This window comes from Uloborus diversus, unplaced genomic scaffold (assembly GCF_026930045.1).
Source record: "Uloborus diversus isolate 005 unplaced genomic scaffold, Udiv.v.3.1 scaffold_752, whole genome shotgun sequence".
Classification (NCBI taxonomy): Eukaryota; Metazoa; Arthropoda; class Arachnida; order Araneae; family Uloboridae; genus Uloborus; species Uloborus diversus.
Genome location: NW_026558959.1, coordinates 1 through 23,755, shown reverse-complemented (window position 1 = coordinate 23,755; position 23,755 = coordinate 1). Strand labels below are relative to the sequence as shown.

The 23,755-nt window shown below is 30.6% G+C and overlaps 1 protein-coding gene across 1 annotated transcript; it reads left to right on the top strand.

Moving 5' to 3' along the window:
* The first annotated feature begins 321 nt into the window (after nt 1-321).
* On the top strand, nt 322-20,325 carry LOC129233863 (thioredoxin domain-containing protein 15-like). Its single transcript, XM_054867794.1, has 6 exons — nt 322-396; nt 1,144-1,238; nt 7,089-7,342; nt 9,083-9,291; nt 12,134-12,264; nt 17,325-20,325. The coding sequence occupies exons 2-6, from the start codon at nt 1,172-1,174 to the stop codon at nt 17,549-17,551; spliced, it is 888 nt and encodes a 295-aa protein (XP_054723769.1). The 5' UTR covers nt 322-396; nt 1,144-1,171; the 3' UTR covers nt 17,552-20,325.
* The last annotated feature ends 3,430 nt before the right edge of the window (nt 20,326-23,755 follow it).

The window sequence follows — 23,755 nt, the reverse complement described above, 5'->3', positions numbered from 1 at the left end:
TTTCCTTGCACTATTGTGACTCAAAGGATAATATTTTTCATTTCCAGCTGTTAAGGAAAATTAACCTGTTTTGCCTTAGATGCTTGAGAGTTGAAAATTTGAAAAAGTATGCATATTATTGCACGATATCTAATAAGTTTGAGAGTCTAAAACACATCGTGTTTACCTGTTAGAGCGCTTTGTTGGTCTCGCTATAAGCGCCATCTAAGCGCGAAATTCCCTGCCCCTGTCGCTCGTTTTCGAGGGAAAATAACAGGCTCTTCAAGCAAAAGCAGATTCTCGTAGGCTACGGTGTTGCGATGAGCTTTTTCCAATTCATAATTCAGACTGGCAACAAACAATGATATTGTTACGCAAAAGTGGAAAATAAGTTTTTGTTCAGTTTTTGCATTTTTTGTAAGTGTTTATTTCTTAATTTTTCTTTCCGCTATTTATCCTTAGGTAATCCGTACATTTCGATCCTGAAAACGTTAAAATATCGGAGGAAAAGCTTAAGCTCGGAAAGTTTGAAAGTTTTGCCACCATGCTGCACTTGCATGATAAATGTTACAACTGTTTTTATTCAGTTTGCAGTTTTATTAAGAAGGATTTATGTTTAAGGTGTCGACATTTTCAAAGTACGTTTTGTGCAAGTTTTTTTCGTACATATTTTATAACATAATGGTAAATCTAATGGTATTTTCCGTCTACTGTACACTTCGATAATTCAAGTATAAATGATGCTAATTTTCTCTAAAAATTCTAAATATGATTTTTGAAGTAAACAAGGAGTGCAAAGATAAATTAAGGTGAAGTTAACAAAGAGTTCTCTTTAGAAATGTGATGGAAAAATAGTTGAGCTTCATATCCTTGCTCTGACAGCTATAATGTGTTTTGCATTACTATTTTACTAAAATTGTGTTTATTATTTTTTATGAAAACCTTGAAATCTGCCCAATCGAAAATCCAAACGACCTCTGGCCCCGAGTTATGCGGATTTTCTCCTCCCTACTTTACATGCACGTAACCAACAACAATTTCATTTTTATATTAATATAATTTTTACACACCAATTTATTGATTTATATACAGGTAAATCTTGTTGTACTGTACTTAATTGTGATTTTTGTGAGCTAATTAAATATAATGATTTTGTTCTTACAGCTAGGAATTGTTGCTGTTGTTTTGAAACATGATATGTTTGAACTACCTAGTGTTATCATATTTACTTTTTGTTGCTGCTTGTGCTGATGAAGAAGGTAATCTGGAAAATCATCATATTGCTTGATTTATTTCATGTAATGTTATTTTTTTCGAAGGATTGCAACTGTATTATTTAATGTTTCATGTATGAGTAGGAGTAAACTTTCTTGTGATTAAAGATGCACAGAATACCATATTTTCAGGTCTGATCCTTACAAATGTGCATCGTGTGTGCTGCACACGGGCGGCCAAAACAAGGGGTGGCTGCAGGATGCATCATATAGTTCTTTCAATCAAGCAAAATTCCTCAAGAATTTCTCACAAAATAACTTATATTAAGTCTAATAAATATGCTGAACTTTTAGTGTTCAACTGTCAAAATAAGTGCTGCTTTCCCGACAGCATAGCATTGTTAAAGAAAAATAGAATATTAGGGCACATAGTCTTGGCAAGGAGGATAGAAGAAAGGGGAGACGCCCGAAGCCGTAAACTTGCTGCGCGCACTTGCAGCCGTGGACAGAGCGGGTAAGGGGGAGGGGAAGGGGAAAACTCTACCCAAGAAAGCAATGGTATTCAATGTAGAGTAATCGGGAAAACGTTCAGAAAGAGAAATAAATATGCGGCACTTTTATAATTTTTATTGTCAGAGCAAAAAAAAAAAACTATCACATACAACAATGAAAAAAGCTATTTCTTTCAAGATTTTTTTTTCTTATTTTTATTCATTTTTGTTGTTAGTGAATGCATTTTTGGAATGTAGAGTAGTTATTTATTTACCCCCGATTACCACACAATTTCAGAATCTTAAACGCACTCAAGTAATGAAAAAGTATGTCTAAAACTGTGCTTAGTTAGAATTAGAGTATAAACACATAAGGAATAAATTATACTAAAAAAATGTGGATGCCTTTAATCGTCAATTTTGAACATTGTTTGAAAGAACTACAGAATTTACATTGTTTGAAAAAACTACAGAATGTACCAAGTACAGAAAATGTCTTGTATTACAAAAATTTTAATTTCTTTTAAAATGTCCTTAAAATAGCCAAAAATTTAAATAATTTTCCTAATACATTTTCCTTGTCAAGAGCTCTCTTCAAAAAGTTTAGTTAAAAAAAAAATCTGCCTTGTAGTTCAAAATTTATGTATTGCTTAAGCCATTTGCACAAATGAGACATTTTTACGCACTGTATTTATGCAATATTAAACTTGTTTTTAATTGTGACAATTAAAATAGGATGAATTATCATTATATATCCTAATGTGATAAAGCAAATTTACAGTTTTCTTGCATTTAAAAAAATATGTGCCCTATCCTCTTTTTTCTATGGTTTTAGTAGAGATATTTCGAACAAGAAATGAGTTATTCAAGTTGTGTTGTCAGGGTTGGCAAGTATTTCGCCACAGGTGGAAAAAAACCACGGTTTTCCCCTTCCAGCAAGAAAGATTTTTTGCCAGTATTTAAAAGGGAACAAAAAATGGAATTTTTACAGACAACTTGTGTAGTTTTTTTTTAAATTTGCCCTCAGTAAATTAATAAAAGATATTAAACATGCTTTAATTAAATTCTAGTTTTGGTTTTCTTTGACATCTAGCTTAAAATAAATGTAATATTGAACTTGTTTAAACGAATGCTTCTAAAGATTTTTTTTTTTAAATAAAAATTTAATTTATAATTTGTATATGAGGCAGGTCAAAAATGCAAAGGGGGGGGGGAGTGATTGTCTAAAAGGACTAGACATTTACAGTTCTCTTCTAAATAAAATCTGGAAAAATAATAACAATTTAAGTTTTTGATGAGGTTGGTCCTCCTGCCAGCAAAGGGTTAGGATAGTGGCAAAAACTGGGCAGCTCCCCAACACCTACTGGACCTAACTCACAAGAGGCTGACGAACACAAAAGAAGAGAGAGAGAACGATTGGAATCGTTCACTATTTATACTTGCCTCATTTGCATATGATTGGGCATCAAAGGATGCCAACCTAAAACTGAAACTTTACACCTGCCAAAAGAGTTGAGAAGTTAATCTAATTTGAATAAAGTAAATTTTATATTACATTACATTAAGAATGAGAACGTGGATAAATATCGTTTACTGATGTCGATCACCGCTGAACTGCGGATACATCGCTGCGGAGTTGCACATCGTCCGATAATCGTTAAAGTTCGTACTCTTTACTTCTAATTCGTTTTAAATTGATATTCTTTATTTAGATTGTAAAAAATATTCCCAGATAGTATAAAACATTTCAGTGGATGTATATTCGCTACTGTGCGGATATATTCGCTGCGGGCACGCGCAACTCGCGATAATTCTTCAAATTCTTACCTCTAATTTGTTTTAAACTAATAATATTCAATTAATTTGTAAAAGTTATAAATGGATAGTATATACGTAAGCACGTAAGGTGAATACATTCGCTGCGGGTACTTGTTTTTGTCCCCTCCCTCAACAGAGCATTTCCAAGAAGCAGCAAATTGCTAGTTTTTCTTTTGTTCTCAGAAATTTGAGTATCCTACTGATTTCTTGACTAGACAGCTTAAGAAGAGAAAGGTCCTACCAATGTATGGTCAGCAATGAAGATATAATTCCCAAAAATATGTGAGCTGACTTATGCAAAGATATATGTTAAAAGAAGCTTAGTCTTAAAATTTTGAAATATAACTTAGGTCTTTGCATTGCATGAAAATTACTTCCTTGTAATCTCAAAGCGTATACCTGCAATTTTGTGCTTTATAACGTTGTTTTAGTCAACTAACTTTAAAAAAAAATTTTTTTTTCTTATTAATTTTCTTTTTTTTTTAATCAACCCCCCCTCCCTTTTTTTTAACATGATAGACAATTATTAGCTTGCAGATACTTTTGAGTTGCGTGCGCAGATACTTTATATTTTTATCTGACTCGGGTCCTTGGTGTTATTCAGCTAAAGTAAGTATAACCGAGATTGAAGGACGAGTAACAATAAAAAAGAAAGCACATTCATGAGGAATAAAAAGGTCTTGCTTAAGTACATGCGGGACACAGCAGCCCCACTTCCTCCCCCAAGAACTCTCGAAAGTAAACACACTACACATGGGGGGGGGGAGGTCCCCAAAGTTTGTCATTTTTCCGGAGGTAGTCCGCAGAGGTCTGAAGTTTGGGAACCTCTGATATAACCTATTAATAGAGCCAAGGTACATAAACTTAAACTGCTGTACACAGTGAAAATTGCATATTATGTGGGTCATTAGACCAGTAGTCTTGTGAAATTTTCACGCCTGGCCCTTTGGTCAAAAAGTTAGAAAACCCTTGCTCTAAAAGGCCAACTATGCAATATGAGTTTAGGTATAACAGATTAGTAACACAGCCTAGAAAATCGGGAATTCTCAGGGAAATTTTAATTTTTGAAAAGGTCATGGTATTTAAAAAGTTTCTCAAAATATCAGGGAAAAATATAATTTTAAGCTGTCAAACCTCTGAAGTTTTCTTCCCTGAAATTTTTTTTAAAGTTCTCTAGTTCGGGGGGGGGGGGGGAGTAAAAATTTGAAACTACCTCAAATCAAATATCCTCCTTTTCATTATTTTTTAATTTACTCAAGAGTTCTGGTGATCTTGTCGTAATTATTAATACTATTTTAATATTTTGTTTCATACAGCTGATGATCTGAATATTTTTGCATCTATGTTTGGAATTGTATTTTTTTTTTTAAATTTTTGATTATTATTAATCTTTGTTAGAAGGCTTGTAAATGAAAATGTGTTTATTTTCATTAAAACCTTAATTCAGAAAGGTTTAATTAAAATTCTCTAATCATTATGAGTGCGAGTTTTCTAATATCCTAAGTTAAATGTTGAACTGGACAAAATTTGATTAAGAAAAACTTATTCCTGATGTATTTTGAATGTTAATCTTACTGTTTTCTTTCTTGTTTTCTAATAAAAAAAATCTACTGTTTTTTTAATCATATTTTTCAAACTACAATCTACTGATTGCAACAATTGTAGAATTAGAAAAACTTTTGAAGCTAAATACGGAAATTATGAGGGAACTTTTTTTCCAGGATTTTGTTACAACCATGTATAAGTATTTCATGCATTTTGTGTGATTTTGCTTTTGCAAAGATTTTTTTTTGTATGGTTTAGGCATTAAACTAAATAGTTTTTAAAATTTTTTTTGTTGAAACTTCAAATGTTACCTTGATGTATCGAAATTGGAGAATGTCGATTTTCACCAGTGATCAACATTCTCCATCAGAGGAAGACCAAATATTTCAAGGTTGTCACCAGTGATAACCCTGAAATATTTGATCTCCCTCTGATATTTTAGTATGTAAGTATCAACGGCTAATGTCAACATCAACTGTATTTCAGTAACATATAAACCAAATTGGTTAAACTTCAAAGTTCTTTTTGAAGTAGAATATTGTGAGTTGAAAAAATTGTTTTTTCAATAACTTTAGAAAATTCCAACGAGTTGATTAAAATAAAAGCGTCTGCATAATATATACAGTGAAGCACCATTTTTATACGTTTTTCTTTTATACGCTTTTTAATTTGGTCCCTGCAGAGTCTAATACGCAATAACATTTACCTATTATAAGTTTTTTTCATTTATATGTTTTTCCATTAACTTCCTTCAAAAACGTATAGACAATGCTTCCCTCGAAATAGAAATGCTATTTTTAATAGCAAAGTATATGGTTAGTTTAGAACTTTGGGAAATTTTTTTTTTTTTTTGAAGAATTTCAAAGTTGTAAAAGAGAAATTTATTTTAAATAATCGTTAATTTGTAAATTGAGCAAAATTAATCCTTGTAAAATGTAAATTTTCTTTTGTTCCAATCAGGTAAAGTCTTAACTTTTTGTTTTTTCTTTTTTTTTTTAAATTTTTTTTTCAAAGAAAATTATATCCTTCTTAAATGAAGACAAATTTTATGTGCTTTGCTGGCTACATTAAGTGGATGGAAAGCTGTATTTTTTTTAAAACTATTTCAAGTAGGATGTAATGTTTTTATGTATAATGATGTATCTTAACACAATAGTTATTTTATTGCAAAGTTACTTCCTCAATAAGAAAATTGCTCAGTCAAAAAAAAAAAGGCAGGCGATGTATTTTTACTCTTGAAAAATTCTTGGCATGATCTTTGGCGGCAGATTTGCGCCAATAGATTGGAAATAATTATTCTGTGCAAAATACCTTAATACAGTCAAGCTCACTTATAAGAATATCAGTTAAAGGAATATCTTGCTTAATGTAATAAATATTCAACATACCAAAAACCACTGTCATTCCTTGATCCCGGGTAATGGAATATCCAGCTTACTAGAATAATTTTTTGTGGCACTCTGGCTGTTCCATTCGGGGAACTGAACTGTGTATCTCTTTTTGGTTATTGGATGGACAAAATGTTAAGGTATTCTTATTCAAATTTTACACTTTGAAATTTTTTGTCTTTTAATTTGTTTTCCGTATTTTCTTGATCATTGTTGAAAATAAGAATTCAAATTTAGGTACCTAAGATAAGTCTTTAGGTGTTAAAGTGATCAATCAAAATACCATTTTAAATGATCGTTTCATAATATAAAGAAATCTCTACCTAATTCAAAACTTCATATTTCTGGTTATATATTTGAAAGGCAAAATTGATTCTAGTGTAAAGTTACTTTTTCAAATTTATTCTTCAGGTCTATTGCAGGTTTCAATCACAATGAGTCAGGAAAAGAAAGCTTTGATGCAATCCAAAACTTTTAAGTGTCAAATTTGGCTCCTAGGTTTGCAAGTCCAGGTGTCACATCTAAATTTCTGGTCTCAAAATGTGACTGACAATCACTAATTTTGAACTTGATAACCATCATAGTTTTCCTTTATGAATTTGTGAAGCAAGTTTCCCATTTTCAGATCATTGAAACTAATATTTTCCTTGTAGATGTAACTGTAGAATTCAGCTCCCCTGAGATCAACAAGCCTTCAGAAAATGCGAAAAATGCTAGTCAGTTGATACTTCAAGAAATTGAGGGACATATTAGTGAAAGATTGTTGTCTGAGAAAACATTAAAAGATGGTGCTAATCTGACTGCAGATGGGAAATTGGAAAATACAAATGGTACTGGGAATTCATCTGCTGAAGGAAAGAATGTTATTAAAGTACAATGTTTACCCAGAGTTCTAGCTGAAAATGAGGTATAGAAATTGTTATCCATTTATTTTCTTGTATATATTTAGAAGTTTTGAAGAATATTTAAATATTCCTGTCAAAACTAAATTTAAAAATTGGAGTTGTGCAATGCAATGCTGTTACTTACATTTTCGAAATTGGATAAAAAGCTTCTGAAAATATTTTCAGGAATATTTAAAGAATTTGAAACTACAAACTAAGTGACGTGCTGGTGTCTATTAGAATGAAATAAGAGACGACTTGTCAGTATATTAGAAATCCGATCCCTCTTCATTAAACATTTTTCACTGGTTCTTCTAACCTCACTACTTTCTAATCTTTTGTTCCATTCATTTTTTTTTTTTAAATTTTTAATTTGTAAATCAGAACAGTTTCTAAAAATTCTTAGACTAATAGTAACTTATACTTAATTTCAATTTCAATAATGCTTATAATACGCTAAAGTAAAGTTTTTTTTTCTTCTTTGTGGAGAGAGGAGGGATATTTGGATGTTGAACATGTGCTTTGCCAAAACAATTACATGCAGTTTTGAAGATTTCAATTTTTTTGTATCCAAGAGACATGTCAATTATTTAAAAAATGTTAGTAGCTATGTTTTAATATATGCTACCTTATTTCAACTTATTTTATTTTTTATTTCAATATTTAAGTTATTTTCCCTCTCAACTTAAAACAGTTTTCAAATTACTTGCAGTTTAAATTTTTTAAGAAAATTTATTAAACTTTAAACGAGCAATTCTTTAATTGTTTAATTTTTCGTATGTTTTGAATATTAAACATTACTTCCGAATCTTTTACTTTTTTGTATATTAGCTTAAATTTAATGTCTGCTAAAGTTCATTCTGTAGTTATGTGTTACAAAACAATGTTTTAGGAGATTCACCTTCATACACGCAAAATCCAGCATTTAAAATAGGGCCTGTATAGGAGGGCACTTTGCCCTACCCTCTTTTTTGAATTTCTTCATGCGTCCTCCTTGCCCTTATGAAATTTTGACATACCTTCATCACTAAGGCCTTAAAATTTATTTCCCTTACTTTCTAAAAATTTGATTTAAATATCATGTAATCTAATTGTTGAACAGTGATTAAAAAAATTGCAATGATTTCAAATTTTTTGCTGTTGCCATATTCTATTTGTTGAGAAATAAAATGTTTGCAATTAAAATAATCAAGGGTTTTAGAATGATTTTTCAATTTTCGCTCTTTGATTTTGTCTTTGCGGTTATATTTTGACAATTTGGAAATTGGCGCGATCGTCAAATTTTGCCATGAGTAATTCTATTTTGGTAACCCTGCTGTTTTATGGTAACCTTATGCAAATAGATATTTCCCTATTCTTTACTTATTTTTTCAAAGAAAAAACATTCTTTATGCAGGCACTGGTGCCAAAAATGTAAAGGCAACCAATTAAGCTTGCCAATTTCCCAGTTATTGTAGTCTTCCCACTTTTAAGAATAGCAGAATTTTGTAGTGGCGATTACATGAGCCATTATGCGCTAGATCCAAGAATTATTTAGAGATAGTTGTCGAAGAAGGTTTCGTGATGGCTACAATATGCAAGTTTTTCTGTCTTTTCACTCTAAATATGTTTTTTGCCTATTTTTCATTTTTTCATTTTATTAAAGTGTTTCTGATGAAATTAATGATCCGTAAAAGAATTACAGTTATGGTTACAATAAAGTTGATTTGTTATTTCAATTTACATGTTTTATGTCTTACAAATTTTAAATATTTTAATTGCAGGTTCCGACTGTTACTTTAACAAATGGCAGTATGTTTTTGAAAGCATTAACCCCATCTCCTGCTAACACGAGTACGGGCGAATGTTCTGTGGTTTTATTCTATTCTTCGCAGTGTGCTTTCTCTGCAAGAATGGCTCCACATTTTAATGCACTTCCTAGGGTATTTCCAGACATAGCCTTTTATGCTGTTGATATTCTTCAAACTGGAAAGTGAGTTTCTCTTCTAGATATGCATTGATAAATCTCTTAATCAAAGTATTTCTTAAAGTGAGGTAGGAAGTTAAGCTTTTTGTGAATGCAAAATTATTCATTTATTACAGGATGATAAACACCCAGGAAGTCGAGGAGTTTTAAGGGAAGTTTAAATTTGTTGAAAACAATCAGGTTTTTAATAGAGAAATTATAAAATTTCTGTAAATATCACTGAAAAGTATCATTTGCAGTCATCAACCTAAGTCTCTCCAGTTTTTATCCCTTGAATTCCCTTTCATTAGGCAAAATATAAGTAATGTCATTTTCCCCTAACAAAACTTGCTAAAACAAAAGCATTGCATTTTTGCATAGTCTGCTTCATTTTGTCTTCTGTTCAAAAAATAAGTGCTCTGAAAAACCAAGAGGCAGATGTTAAAAGTTAAAAGATTACTTTTCAATTAGAACTAAACTTATTTTTGTCAGACTTCAATAAAAAGATTTTCCCCCTTTGACAAGCTCATTTTTTGGTTGGTTTGAAAAATTATAAATTCTTAAATTGGCACAATCAATTGTTATTGGCAACGCCTTCTACCTAGTTTAATAAAGGGAATCAGTTGAGCTTCAACCAAATGGTCGGAAGTCAACTTATCAGAACCAACTATGCTTTTTACAGCATGTAAACCAACGAATGCATTAGTTTTTTTTTGCTCAATTTTTCCGGCATCCTTTGCAAGAATTCAGCTTTTTTCATTTGATCAATTATTCAGTTTTGTTCATATGTAAATAAAAGAAATTTCTTTTATTTTCACTAAGACTTTAACCCGAAAGTTAAATACTTACCAAAAAGTTAGTTCAGATATGGTCTTTTCAATGATATACAAATACCCATTCCACCATAGTGTATTTTTATGCTTTGAATTTATTGAGCTTTGTAATCCAAAGCATATAGTTTTTACTATGAAAAAATAAATTTACCTAAGAATAAAGAATGAAACAGGTAAAAATTAAGCTTGTTTTGGAAAGGTAAAAAAACTGAAGTTTTTAACCTCATAGATATTAAGAGCTAATTTATTTCCCCATGCATAATTGGTAATTATATTCCTTTTTAGATTTTTTTTTCCTGTTATGGTTTTCAGTCTCTGATGTGGATAGATTTTGTTACATTCTTGTACATTCAGCCCCGCTTAATCGGGTAACGGATAAACAACTACCCCACTTATAGGAATAAAATCTCTCGGAATAAAATATTTCCCCGCTTAATTGGTTAATCGAATAATAGTAATCAGCTTTCGCATATATTCTTGCTTGGAAAATTTTTGAATAGGTTGAAAATAAAATAAATTAGAGCAATTGTTAACGTAAAAATTTAAAATAGTATCTTTCAGCAAGCAACATTCATATTCCATCAAAGCATTTCCACTATTCTATCTAGTTTCTTCTAGTGTTGCCATTACCAACAGACTGTCAATAATTAAATTAAAAAACACAACAAAATATAAATATTGCAGACAATAAGAAATTGATAAATATTGATTATGTAACACACAGTAATTGAAGTTAGAAAAATTTTCTCAAAATACCTTGAGCAAGGAATCCACTATTATGAACTTTCACCAAAAAATATGAACTGAAAAAAGGTGTTGAAACAAAGATTTAATACCTCAAGTTGTAAGTTACATATTTGTAATTTTCAAACATACTTGTACTATATTTACTTAATTATTATACTATTTTGTTGATTACTTTGCTTATTTAAAATACTTTTTAATCAAAAACATTTTTTCTTCTATTATTACTTAGATATTGATTTATTATTACTTTTCAAGACAAAAGGTGTCAACCAGGAAAGGTAAATAAAATTTCCCCGCTTAATCAAATAATATTTCTTGAACCGACGGTATTCGTTTTAGCGGGACCGACAGTACTTCCAGTTCTTTAATCATACTTCTGAACTGAAGGGTTTGTTTTTTGTTCACACATTTTGTGCACGTAATTTGCCCACACATTTTCTTAAGTGTATTTCTCATTTGTTAAAGAAAAGCTGTTATTGTGCTTTCTAGAAATCTTAAGTACCATTGCACAGTTAATCAAATATGTATGAAGTTATAAAAATAATTGTTAACTAGAAGTAATACACAAATTAGATAATAAAACAGACTAAAAGTACTTACAGGAAAACTTTATTTCCTTGCTTTAGTCATGGGTTGTGATACAATGAGAAACTAAATTTTTTAAATGCTATCCAAAATTTTAGACATTATATTCTGCCGCTAAGTTTGCAAATTTGAGCATGTAAGTGGTATGTTTGGTTGAAAATTTGCTTAACTAGAGCTTTTTGTGACACAGCTCAACTGCCTCAATGGGCCTTATTGATGGCATGGAGTGAATCAGGAACGAAATAAGTACTTTTTTATATGTTATTAAATATGTAAGCTGGTATCACTCATTGTTTTTTACATCTCCTGTAAAGTTTGTATTTTTTCTGTTACATTGTTATCATAAAACAAATAATGTATAAAATATATATGCTTTTAAGTTTTGTTCCTGAGACACAAGGTTTATATTCTAGACCCATCAGTATAGCTCTAAACTTTTTGCATTCAATTTCAGTTAGTGTTTTTTTTTTCTCCCTGTTTACTTCATCTTTTGTGTTATTTATTATTGTCAAAGATTCCAGATGGTTGCTATTTTTTTTTAAATCATTTAAATTTTTTTTTGGTTTGAAGTGTTTAAGTGTTTTAGTGTTTCGTAATACATTAATTTGTGTGGGTGTGCTATAACTCGGATAGTTATGTGATTAACATTCCAGCAAATGTTTTTAGGGAGTTTCTTTTCATTTGGTTTTGTTTATTTTTTACAGCATCCACGTACGATATGGACTGGTCTTCGTGCCAAATGTGATGTTGTTCCACAATTCCAAGCCTGTTGGCAGGTTTAATGAAACAACCCTTAATTTAGAGCAATTTGTGAAATTTATTCATAAATTTACAGGTAAAATACTAAAATATGATTTATTTTTCTCTCTGTTAATAATTTAAAATTTTATTCAAATGCTGCAAACCAATTTTCTTGTTATTGTTGAGAATCTACTGTTGGCCTCTCTTAAATAAGTACCTTTTTTCTAACATATTAAATCCAATTAACCAGGTTTATTTCATCATGCGGGGAGAGGTTCTGGCTTTGCCTCATTAAACTGACGACACTTGTCTAAAAGCATAATTGTAAAGAAGTAGAAGTAATTAATGTTAGTGGTAAAGTTTTTTTGAAATGTTATGCTTAATAAAACACAAAATTTTATTTAATATTCGTTTTTTAAACGAATACTAAAATTTTAAAAATGGATGTAACTTAGGAACGGAGGAACTTAATATATTAACTTTTTGTTTTGGCGCAACTTGCCATACTTTATTTGAAAATGTCTGTAATATGGTTTGTTTGTTTTTAGTTAAGTGTTTTGGAAACATTTTTGTATCTCATTTACATTTTACAAACTATAAACAACATCATAATACTCAAAGTTTCAAAGTGTCGATTATTTCTAAGGAGGAGCTGCAGGTTGGCTCTTGCCTTTGTTGGGAGAAATACCCTACTCATTCCAATATATTATGAACTCTCCACTTTGTGTTCCCAACATTGTTCATTGAAAGAAAAAAAAAAAAACTTTTGAATCTTCGTGTTTTGAAATTAATTCAAAAATTTTTTTTAGCAAAAATATTTTTTAAGAAAGACGGTCTTTTTGAATTATCTGGGAAAATTATTCAATTAAACAGAGATCTGAGGGGAAATATTTGGTTCCTATGGTTTTTATTTTTCTAAGCAGGGCATTTGTTTATCCGTTACCTGTTGAAATGGCACTGACAGTATATTCCATTAACTGGGCATGAAATATCTATTTAGTTAATAGTCCTTCACCAATAACACCTTTACTTTAAAATCAAGGTTTTTGCTATTAGTAGCCATTTAATGCAAGCCTTTTATTGTTACAGAAATTATTAGGCAATCTTAAATCAAGTTAGAATGTAGAGAAAAGTATTCACACACATGAGAACTGTAGCATTGTATATATAGAGTCAGTGATTGGAAGTAGCACGCTATAAGTAGCAATGCTATTGTAGTAGCTACATTTTTTAGTATGTAGTGTAGCACAATTTTTTAAAAAAAGTAGAGTAGCGGGTACAAAAGTAGTTGGTACAAAAAAAAAAAACGTAGTTTGTAGCAATTTCAAAAAGTTTTCTTTGAATCAAGTTTCAAAAAAAAAAAAAAAAAAAAAAAATCAAACGAATCTGACTGGTGCAAGTCTTACATGAATAAAACTTGCACCAATCAGATTCGAAAGACCCTGAAAAATATGAGCTGACCTCTGACATTATTTTCACGCCATTAGTTTGTTTGGGATTGAAACTTTCAAATTTCCCCAATATTCGCCTTGTATAGCTCATGGCTTAAAAGAAAAGAAAAAGCAGTTACTGCCAACTTAGTACTACGTATGTGTTTTCAGGCTGCAGAGAATATACCGTGTCTGAACCTTTTAGATATAAGTGATATTATTTTGCCAATATTAACGTTTAATATGGAAGCTACTACAAATATTGCAGAAGAGGATGATATTCAACTGCCCGTGCCGGCTAACAATAAATATTACAGTATTATAGAAACATTAAAAAAAAAAAAAACTGAAGAATTTACGAGGATGCTGAAAATGCTAAAGATTTGCTTATATAATAAAAATTTTAAGGAAAGTACTGCAGCTATTAAAATAACTACAGATAAATCAAATGCTCTATTGATACTATAAGTGGGAGAATTTTAAAATTAAATTGTGTAATTCCTACTGGTAAAAAATCTGCCAGCGATAACTTAGGTAACCCAGAAAATTTGCAAACTAGTTGAAAAATCAAATATACTAACAAAGAATAGCTCAAGAATGTGGAAAGGGGACTTAAGTTCTGAATTGCAGTCGTAGGCAAAAAAATTTAAATCTGCCAAAAGAAAACAGAGTAGTTGGCAATCAGACCATTGCAACTGTGTCTAAAAAGATTATCCATAAAAAAGAATGATAATTTTAATTATTATTATGTAATTCATCATTTAATTATTATTATGCAAGCTTAATTTTTTTTTTAATTAGGTACACCTTCAATGAAATTGTGCTACAGCTAGCCAAATCTTTTCAGTAAATGTTTAAGTACTATCATAATGTCATTTTGTAAATATGGTGTCTAATGATTCAGCTTGTATTAAGTGTTTAATAAAATGGGTTTTATACTATAAATTTAAAGCATTAGATGTCACATTAAAAATTAAAATAATTTCACCTTATTTGTGGGCTGTGGCAAATTGAAAGTGGTAAATGGAGTTGAAATATCTGTTAAGACCTTAAATAAATGCAAACTTACTTTATTTATTAATACAATGCACTTCCACTCAAGTAAAAAAAAATGTATTGATATTTAAAATACAGTATAGTATCAATATATGTAATTTTGCGCAATATTAAAAAAAAATATTTTTATCCAAATTTAAGGCCATGCACATTTTTCTCTTTTTTGACTTTGGGGTCATCCCTGGTTCTTAAAAAAAGCTGTGTTATGAAATAAAAACACTGTTCCACAAAAGCAATAGGAGAGAATGGCATAAAAGGAAACAGTACGCTCGGTATGTATAGTATGTAGCAAAAATAAAATGCAGCAACAATACTACTGTAACAATAGTACTGTATAGTAGATACATTAGTTGTATTCGACAAACCTTTTAGTACAAGCACATCGAAAATCTGTACATTTCTTTATTTGTCAGAAACTTTGTGTTTTTCCTCCCATTTTCAAACTTTAGATAAACAGCCTGCCAATCCGATATTTCGACTAGTACAATGTGGGAAGCTTCAGCTTTCAGTGATGCTAAAGTAAAAGTCCATTCACGAAACTAATAATTAGTACTCATGAGAGAAGGTGATACTTCAGCCCTGCACTTCCGCTCCGAAAATTTTCCCGTTTCAGGTGAGGAAGTCGCGTCAGCTGCAAAATTTGTTACTCGAGAAAAACTCGCCATATAGCCGTTTCGCGTAAGTCGAATCCTGTTGAGGCCCGAGTCCCACTGTTGTTCAAAATTGCACATTGAAGTAAAGTAAGCATTTTTAGTTACGTTTCATGTTTCGGATAATCCTCTTATATATAATAGCCAGTGATCAAGTAACCCGCGGCTTTTAACAATGAAACTTGAGCCACGGCATGATAATTTGATAATATGTTTTGGTAATGTTTAACATGAAGGGAAAGGCTTAGTCGTGACAAGGCTGAACTCGATCCGGTAACTTAACAGTTTTACTGATAAGACTGTGTCATTTCAGAGGAATGAAGAAACAAACAAACAAACAAAAAAAAAAAGGTCAACAATGATTGCTACCTACTGGCGTTTAGGGGTAATCCACTGGAGTTTGGGTTACAATTTCAACTACCAAAATATCATCAAACCGGCAATGACTTCGTTCTAATGTAGAAGAGTAGAAGTAATTTTTACCCATCATACCTTGACGGGCGACTTTCTAATTATTAATATTTGCTAAAAGTTAGTAGTACCGTTTGGGATATTTTCCTTATTTCTTTATTACTGATTGAGTGTTGATGTATTAACATCATAAAAGTCACTTATTAATTGTAAGTTTTTGAGATTATGTGGTAAAATTGAAAAATGCTTTTATTTCATTTTATCAGGGGTCTGGGTCCGGATCCCTTGTTTGAAGCTCAAAATCAATTAATTCCTACAAAATATAAGATCCTGTAAAATTAACTTTTATGATGAAAATTAAAGTTTTTCTCTTTTGTTTAAACAATCCTTTTCATCTTCTAAATCAATTATACGTATATGTATGTCTATGCGAAATTGAAATCAAATTAAGACTGAATCGATCTACATTTTCAAGTAGCCGAGTGGCACTTCTTGATTTAAATTTTTACTGTTAGGAAAGGATTAAAAATTTGAAGGTTGAATTCCTTTCACTTTTAAATCCTTTCCTGCAGGGAATATTCATAAAAATCGTAAAAAAATGTTTGGATTGACGAATCGGCTTTGTAAAAAGGAATGAAAGAATAAATACTTTTTAGTTATATTCCATGTTGAAATGAGCCAATGTATTAATATAAACCATTTTTTTAATTTTTTTCATTCAACTCTCAAACGGTGTGTATGTGTATACATTTTATTTATTATTTTATAAAAAGTAGCGAAGTAGCTGCTACAGTTCAAAAGTAGTTTGTAGTTGCTACATTTTGAAAAAAGTAGTTGTATTGTAGTTAACTACATTTGTGCTGAAGTAGTTGTAGTTCACTACAAAAAAATGTAGTTTTTCCAACCACTGTGTATAGTAAATGTCCAAGTCCTGTGTATATTAAATATAAATATAAAATAGAAAAAAATAATTAATTTGACATCAGTTCAGAATGTTCATAAAATTAACAAATCAAAACATATTTAATAATGTAACGATTCTTAGCAAATGAAAAAGGTAATGATTTTGAAAGAAAATTGTAAAATGTATTTTGTAATTGTATGTATAAATAGAGAATACAATAACTGAATAGCAAAAAAAAAAGTATTAGTATTTATTGCATTTTAAAACTACTTTAATTGTTTAAATAAAAGCAAAAACAGAGGAAGAAGAAATTACAATTCAAATGAAAAGGTTTATTTTCTTCCTTCAAGTAGTTTTCCTGTTCCTAATATACTGGAATTTTTAGGAGAAAGCTACTTTGACCTACATCAAGTTTGTAAAAGAGATTTTTTTTTTGCCATTTTCAATTAGTAAAAATAAATAAATAAAAAAAAAACCCTGCTTGAATAGGAGATTTTTCAAGAGTAGCGAAAAGTTCATAAAATCGAGTGTCAGTTGTATATTTATTCAGTTTTCCTGGTTTACAATCTAAGAATATCATGCATATAACCCTCACCTCAGAGCAGCACTAAGACATCTAATCCCAGGAGTAACACTAAGCAATCTTAACGTTGCTCTGAGGCGGTGATATCTATATATAATACTAATGTATTCAATGTTTCAGGTTTACAACATAATGGAACTTTGAATGTGACATCTGCTGATATGAGTGGTCCCGTTCCTTCTTCAATAGTGAAAAAAACTGACTATGTTTTAATTTTAGCATGGGCATTTACTATATGCTGCCTGTGTTTTGGTTTCCTGAAATCATCCATCTGTCATCGCATTGTAGAATTTTTGAAGAACACATGGCAAGAAGCTGCTGCTGCACAACATGAACATGAAGATTGATGTTTTACAAAGCTGTCATGTGTCTTAAAGTTTCATGACTCGTTCATTTGATGTAAGGAATAAATGTTGGATCTGTATTGAACTTCTCTGATAGAGTGGATGATCAGTGTGCTTCTCACTAGGGTGGATCGAAAAAAATGAAATTTCAAATCTTAATTTGGAATACCTGCCAAAAGCTGTGCATGTGTAAGTACAATACACATGTAAAATATTATCAAGTTTGAACAACTCCTTGAGGGTCCTACCAAAGGCTTGAATTTTTTCCAAAAATAGGAAAAAGGTCAATTTTCCAAAATTTTTATGAAAATAATAAGGTTCAAAATTTGTGTTCTAATATCATTAAAATGTTTCCTTTTAACACGCTTTTCATGTATCTTCAAAATTATTTACATGCTTTGCAGTATTAGGTTTGCACACAATTTCGTGAAATTTCCAAAAACTGACTTTTTTCAAGCTTTTTTGCACATGGCAATATTTTTTTCTCTTAAAGTAGAATTTGTTTTTGCAATGACTGTGCAGAATGCAGTTTTAAATGGAAATTATACTTCATTACATTAACAGCCCAGCACCTACGACAAGGAGCGTAATTGCTTCAAACTGGATCAGTGGTAAATTGTCGCACCTGTCTAGCAATTTACCTATTGGTCCTGCGAAAATTCACATGGACCAGCAGTTTCACCAACAAGTAAAGTGAACAGGCGACGCAAAGGCTGCTCGGATGCAGTTCGTAGATTAATCATGGTTCAGGATGTCCACTTTTATTCTCTATGGCCGCAATTGCATCATTCTTTTTTCTGGTATTCGTGGCCGTGCCATCACAGCCGAAAGCTAAGATCCTTAAGGCTTAAACAAATTTTCAGTTCAAAAATCACATTGCTGTCGCGACATGTTTTCCCGTTCCAGAAGTTGGCGTCACGTGACCCAAATAAAGAGAATTGGATTTTTCAACCATGGATTCCTATGATTCTTCCATGGTATCTGTCTCCGACCATATCTTTTTGTCATAGTTTTGTCTTTTCGGCTATCGAAAAATGTACTTTTCAAACCCTTTCACTTCTAGTTTGCAGGTTTTGAAGAGAAGCACTTACTTCGTCTGTGACACTTCTGTTGCTGTCTTCGAATTTTATTTCTATCAACTTTAGAGCGGTAATTATTTGACACAGTACCAAAATCTTGTAATGTTTCTGAAGCAATTGCTACAGCACATCGCACATCTGTCAGAAATGCCGTACTGGTAGCACACTGTTTATAGCGTTGGCAGAGAAAGCCTCATTTGGTCCACTTTTGAAGTGACATCAACACCAAAAGATGTTGATGGCTCTGTTGGCAGGAGTATAGCCATTGCAATTTTTTTTCTTCTGGAATTGAAACGAAACTTTGCTGTTCCTCATCAGTGTTATTACAGCATCTCGTTACATAAGTGAAAATCTGAAAAAAATATTGATCCTGTCATTCAACGAAATACCTATTTTTGCCACCCGGAAAAAATTTTCTTAACAGTGATCACTGATGAACGAAAGTACATCAGAGAACTGGGTTTGCAAAGATTTTGAAGGCCAGACAATTGGTTTCTGTTCATGAAGGAATAAGAGAATTCTATAATTCAAAGATTAACTTTAATGCATCAGACTACTATAATGTTATCAACCGGCAAGAATGTGCAATAACTGCTACCCCTCTTCTATTTTAGCTGGCATATCTAATTAAAATATTCAACAATAGATTAAAAACACCAACGCCGATTTTGCATTCGTTTAGTTCCCCTGTCACACGCAGGTGGTGGAACGCTGTGCTAATATGGTGACAGAAGCTTCTTTGTTTGTGTTTAGTTAATCAGCGAAAGATGGCTTCATATGAGCAAAAATCAAACCTCGAAGTATCAGGTCATCGTTTGAATCAAAAAATGATTTCAAAGAGGTTTCATGAATGGATGTGACAAACTGACTATTTTATGAGGCTTTAACTAATTGATACTTTTTAATTTCCTCATTTTGTCATATACATTCTTTGTAACCAATGCACTTCTCACTATGGTTTTTAGTTAATACAACTAAATCATTTTGATAGTTTACTTCTAATGTAAAATGAATAATACATTTAAACTTAATACATGTGGCTCGGCAGATGGAAAAGGTAGAATGGAACTCGAAATGCAGCCATTTCTTTTTATTGGATTCAGGGCTATTAATGTAATAAAGTTTAACTTCACTTCCGTTTAAAACTGCATTCTGTACAGGCGTTGTAAAAAAGAAAAGTTGACTTTAAAAGAAGAAATATTGCAATGTGCAAAAAAGTTTTAAAAAAGTCAGTTTTTGGTTAATTTCGCGAAACTTTACGGCTTATGTGCGAACTTAATAGTGCAAAGACTGTAAATAATTGGGAAGATACATGAAAAGAGTGTTCGAAGGAAGCATTTTAACTGTATTATAACAAAAATTTTAAACACTAGTATTTTCATAAAAATTTTGGAAAATTGACCTTTTTTTCTATTTTTTTGAGAAATTCAAGCCTTGGTAGGACCCTTAAAGAGTTGTTCAAACTTGATAATATTTTACATGTGTGTTGTACTTACACATGCACAGCTTTTGGCAGGTATTCCTAATTGAGATTCCAAATTTCGTTTTTTTCGATCCACCCTACTTCTCACCCATGAATCTGCATCTGTGTAAAATACTGAACACCAACAACTTCATCACCAGATAAAAGTGTGTGTGTGTGTGTGTTTTTTTTTTAGTAACAAAACTGTACCTCTATCTGTATAATGCAAAAGAAAAGCAAATGAAATTAATGATAAATAAAAAACAAAATTAATGCATCAACTTAACATTGGATAAAAGTTTGACTAATATATACTATTATATCACAAGAATTTTTAAATATTTATTATAAAAGGTTTGCATTCAATCCTAACTTTTACTTAATTTTTTAATTCTTTTTTCCTAAAAATTCCTCTTCCCTTTTTCAATTCCTTTCTTATTTCTACATTTGATGTAGCTTTTTTCAATGTTTATTTAATATTTAGGTTGAGCTTCATTTTATTTGTGCAATATGTTTCCTTGTTTTATAATTAAATGTAATTAAATTTAACCATTCCTGCTATGTTACACTGAATTTTTCAACTTGACATGTTACAGCAGTAAAACACTCGTTTCACATCAAATATTTGTGTTCTGCATTTTACAGTGATAATCATTTGTTTTAAGTGTATTAAAATCAATAAAATTTAAAAAAAAAATCTTTTTTAGCAAACAGCTCATGTTTTGTTTTTTGGTGTAGAAAATCAATTTAGAAATTCAATTATGAAAGAAAAAAACTAAATTTTTTTCACATAAGCAAATAGTATTTAAGTTCATGATTTTGCATTATTTTGATCATTTTGCCAACAGAAGTGATTCATATTTAGAACAAAATTAGAAATTAAAATGCAACTTTATTATGAGAAGGAGATACAGTCGAGTCGCGCCACAACGCAATTCGACTTACGTGAAATGGTTGTAACGCAAAGTTTTGGCGAGTAACAGATTTTAGAGCGCACGCAAATTTCTCGTTCGCAGCACCAAAATTTTGGAAGGAAGGAAAACGGACTTTGGACGAAGGAAGTATTGGCATCGTTATTAGTAACTAAATATTGATTTCGTGAATAGAGTTACATTCCTTTAGCATCACTGACAACAGAGGTATCCTCACCTTACTCACCATCTCAACATTGCTTTGTTAGTTTATCGCATAACCCTCAGCATTTTTCATTATTTTTTTTTCATTCCAAATATGAAAGTTGATAAAATATGATGCTACCTTAGCGCGCTGTTTCATCTAAAGTTTGTGAAGATGGAAAGAAAGAGAAAGTTTCTGGCAATTAAAAGAAAAGGTCAAAATTATCGAGATGCTTGAACAACTAAAAATGCATCGCTGGTAGCACGACAGGTTTAAGTGAACCTCCCAATATGTACAATTAAAGGTCAAGAAAAAAATCTGTAAAAATTCGGAACTTAGTTTCAATATTTAAACTTGCAGGGTAAGAGGTCTCAACAAAGTGTATTTATTTTGAAAATGGAAGCCGTTCTTCTAGTGTGGATTAAAGAGACCAGGGATAAGGTATATCTCTGCATATACATAAATGGAAATGTAATAAAAGAAAAGGCGAAGCAACTGTATTAAATATGTTGAATAAAACTAACGATCTGATCATTTAGCATAAAGAATCGTAATTTTCACTTTTGAAGTCATAAATATTATTACACTGTATCTATTGCATAGTATCATTTAGTGCACTGCAGAATTTTATTTATACTACATACTGTACGTACCATACTGATTTATTTTATGTCTTTCCCTCCCATTGATCATTGATTTTTAACATCTGAAAAGTACTTCATGTTGATGAAAACAGTTTTTTTTCTAAATACGGTAAAAAATGAGTTCTAAATGCAAGAAATGGTTATGTACAGCTAAGGAATGGCTTAAAGCAGTTCGAGAGGTGTTTATGGGCATCTAAAAGAATTGGGTATGTTTCTAAAAAATTCTTTAATATGCATTTTTCCACAATGCAAAATTTTGACTTACGCGAGGGGTCTTGGAATGCATCTATTGCGTAAGTCGGTACTTACCTGTATTAGAAAATTTAAACTAGGATTCATTCACCGTAGATTTGGCTTAAAAACACAGAGCCAATGTACACTGCTGCAAGCAAAAGAAATAATAAGTTTCACTGAATATTTTAAATAGGAAGAAGCTGATATAAAGTGGTTTCATTCATGTTTTACCATAACCGAGGGAAAAAAACCTGATTTTATTCTTTTTTTTATTTGCTAAAGATGTGTTTGTTGTTTTGGCTTGAATGTAAATTCTTTGTTTTATCAACTCAACATATTTCACATTTAAACCAAAACCAAGTCATCGGCTGAATATCACAAATGAAATATATGAAGCCAAAAAATCAAAAATAAAAATATTAAGCCCTACTGAAAAAGGCATTTTTAATTTTTTCCATGTAATATTCAGCTTGTGTGTAATAAATTTTTATAAAAGCTATTTTATACAAATAAAATAGCTTTTGTTTTTGAATAATTTTTGATTTGACTGTATTATATTTCAAATCTTTCAATCTCTATTGATTGTATTTTATCCATACTCTGATCTCATAAAACAAAAAGTTTATATGTTATCATTTTGTGCTTTCACAAATATTGATTATTTTGGTATTGTCTTAAATATTCCTACAGGCTTTTTTTTTTGCATAAAAGATAAATACTTTTATTACCATTTTATTTATTCAATTACTATTAATTGGATAATTTATTACCAATTATTCATTCAACTTTTACTTGCAATTTTGAAGGGATTTTGATGGTCCTTTTGTATTTCTATTATCTCATTCTGAAGCCAAGTTTTATTTTATGAGAGTAAAAAACCTATTATTTAGTTATGTCTTACTTCCATTCTACTTTTTATAGTCATTATGGTGGACAGGCAATCTTGATATTATTTGCCATATTGTTTTCTGGGGAAAAAAATGTTTATCCTTTTATTGGTTTTCACCCAATAGTTATAGAAATAATCTTTCAAATGATAACTAGCTGTACTTGTCTATGCATATTTATTAAATAATATTTTTCTTGTTTTTAGTAATGTCTTATTTGTTGTCATGCCATGTCTTAATTTCTCTTCTTTTCACACATAAACATGCTTCTCAATTTGGAAAAATTTTCTCTTGTTAAAATTATGCATGTTATTGTTTTCTTTCATTTTCATCCGGTTGCAAATCTTTTGTTTTTTCTAGAAAATACTCATTTTTCATAAAAACTAGTGCAGAAGTGATCTGAGCTATGTGTAAATTGTTCTATACTGATAAATGTGTAGCTGTGTATGGTTAAGAAAACTTACTGTTTAATGTTTCATAATTCTACATGTTTTGTAAAAAATATTGTTCTAAGTACAATATCTAAGTTGAAAATTATCTTACGATACTGTTGATTTTTGCTTAATTTTTTCTCAAATGATTATATTTTTTAACATACACAAATAATTCACATGTTGTTTGAAAATGATATTAATTAAATATCTTAACTACTTTTATAAACATTCAGTAAACTTATTAGGTTAAATGTTTTAAATAGATGTTAAGAATCCAGTGAATATATCTGACCCTTTCTTATATTTTATGGAACTGTTCTAAAAGATATGTTGAGTGGCCTCCTATTGGAT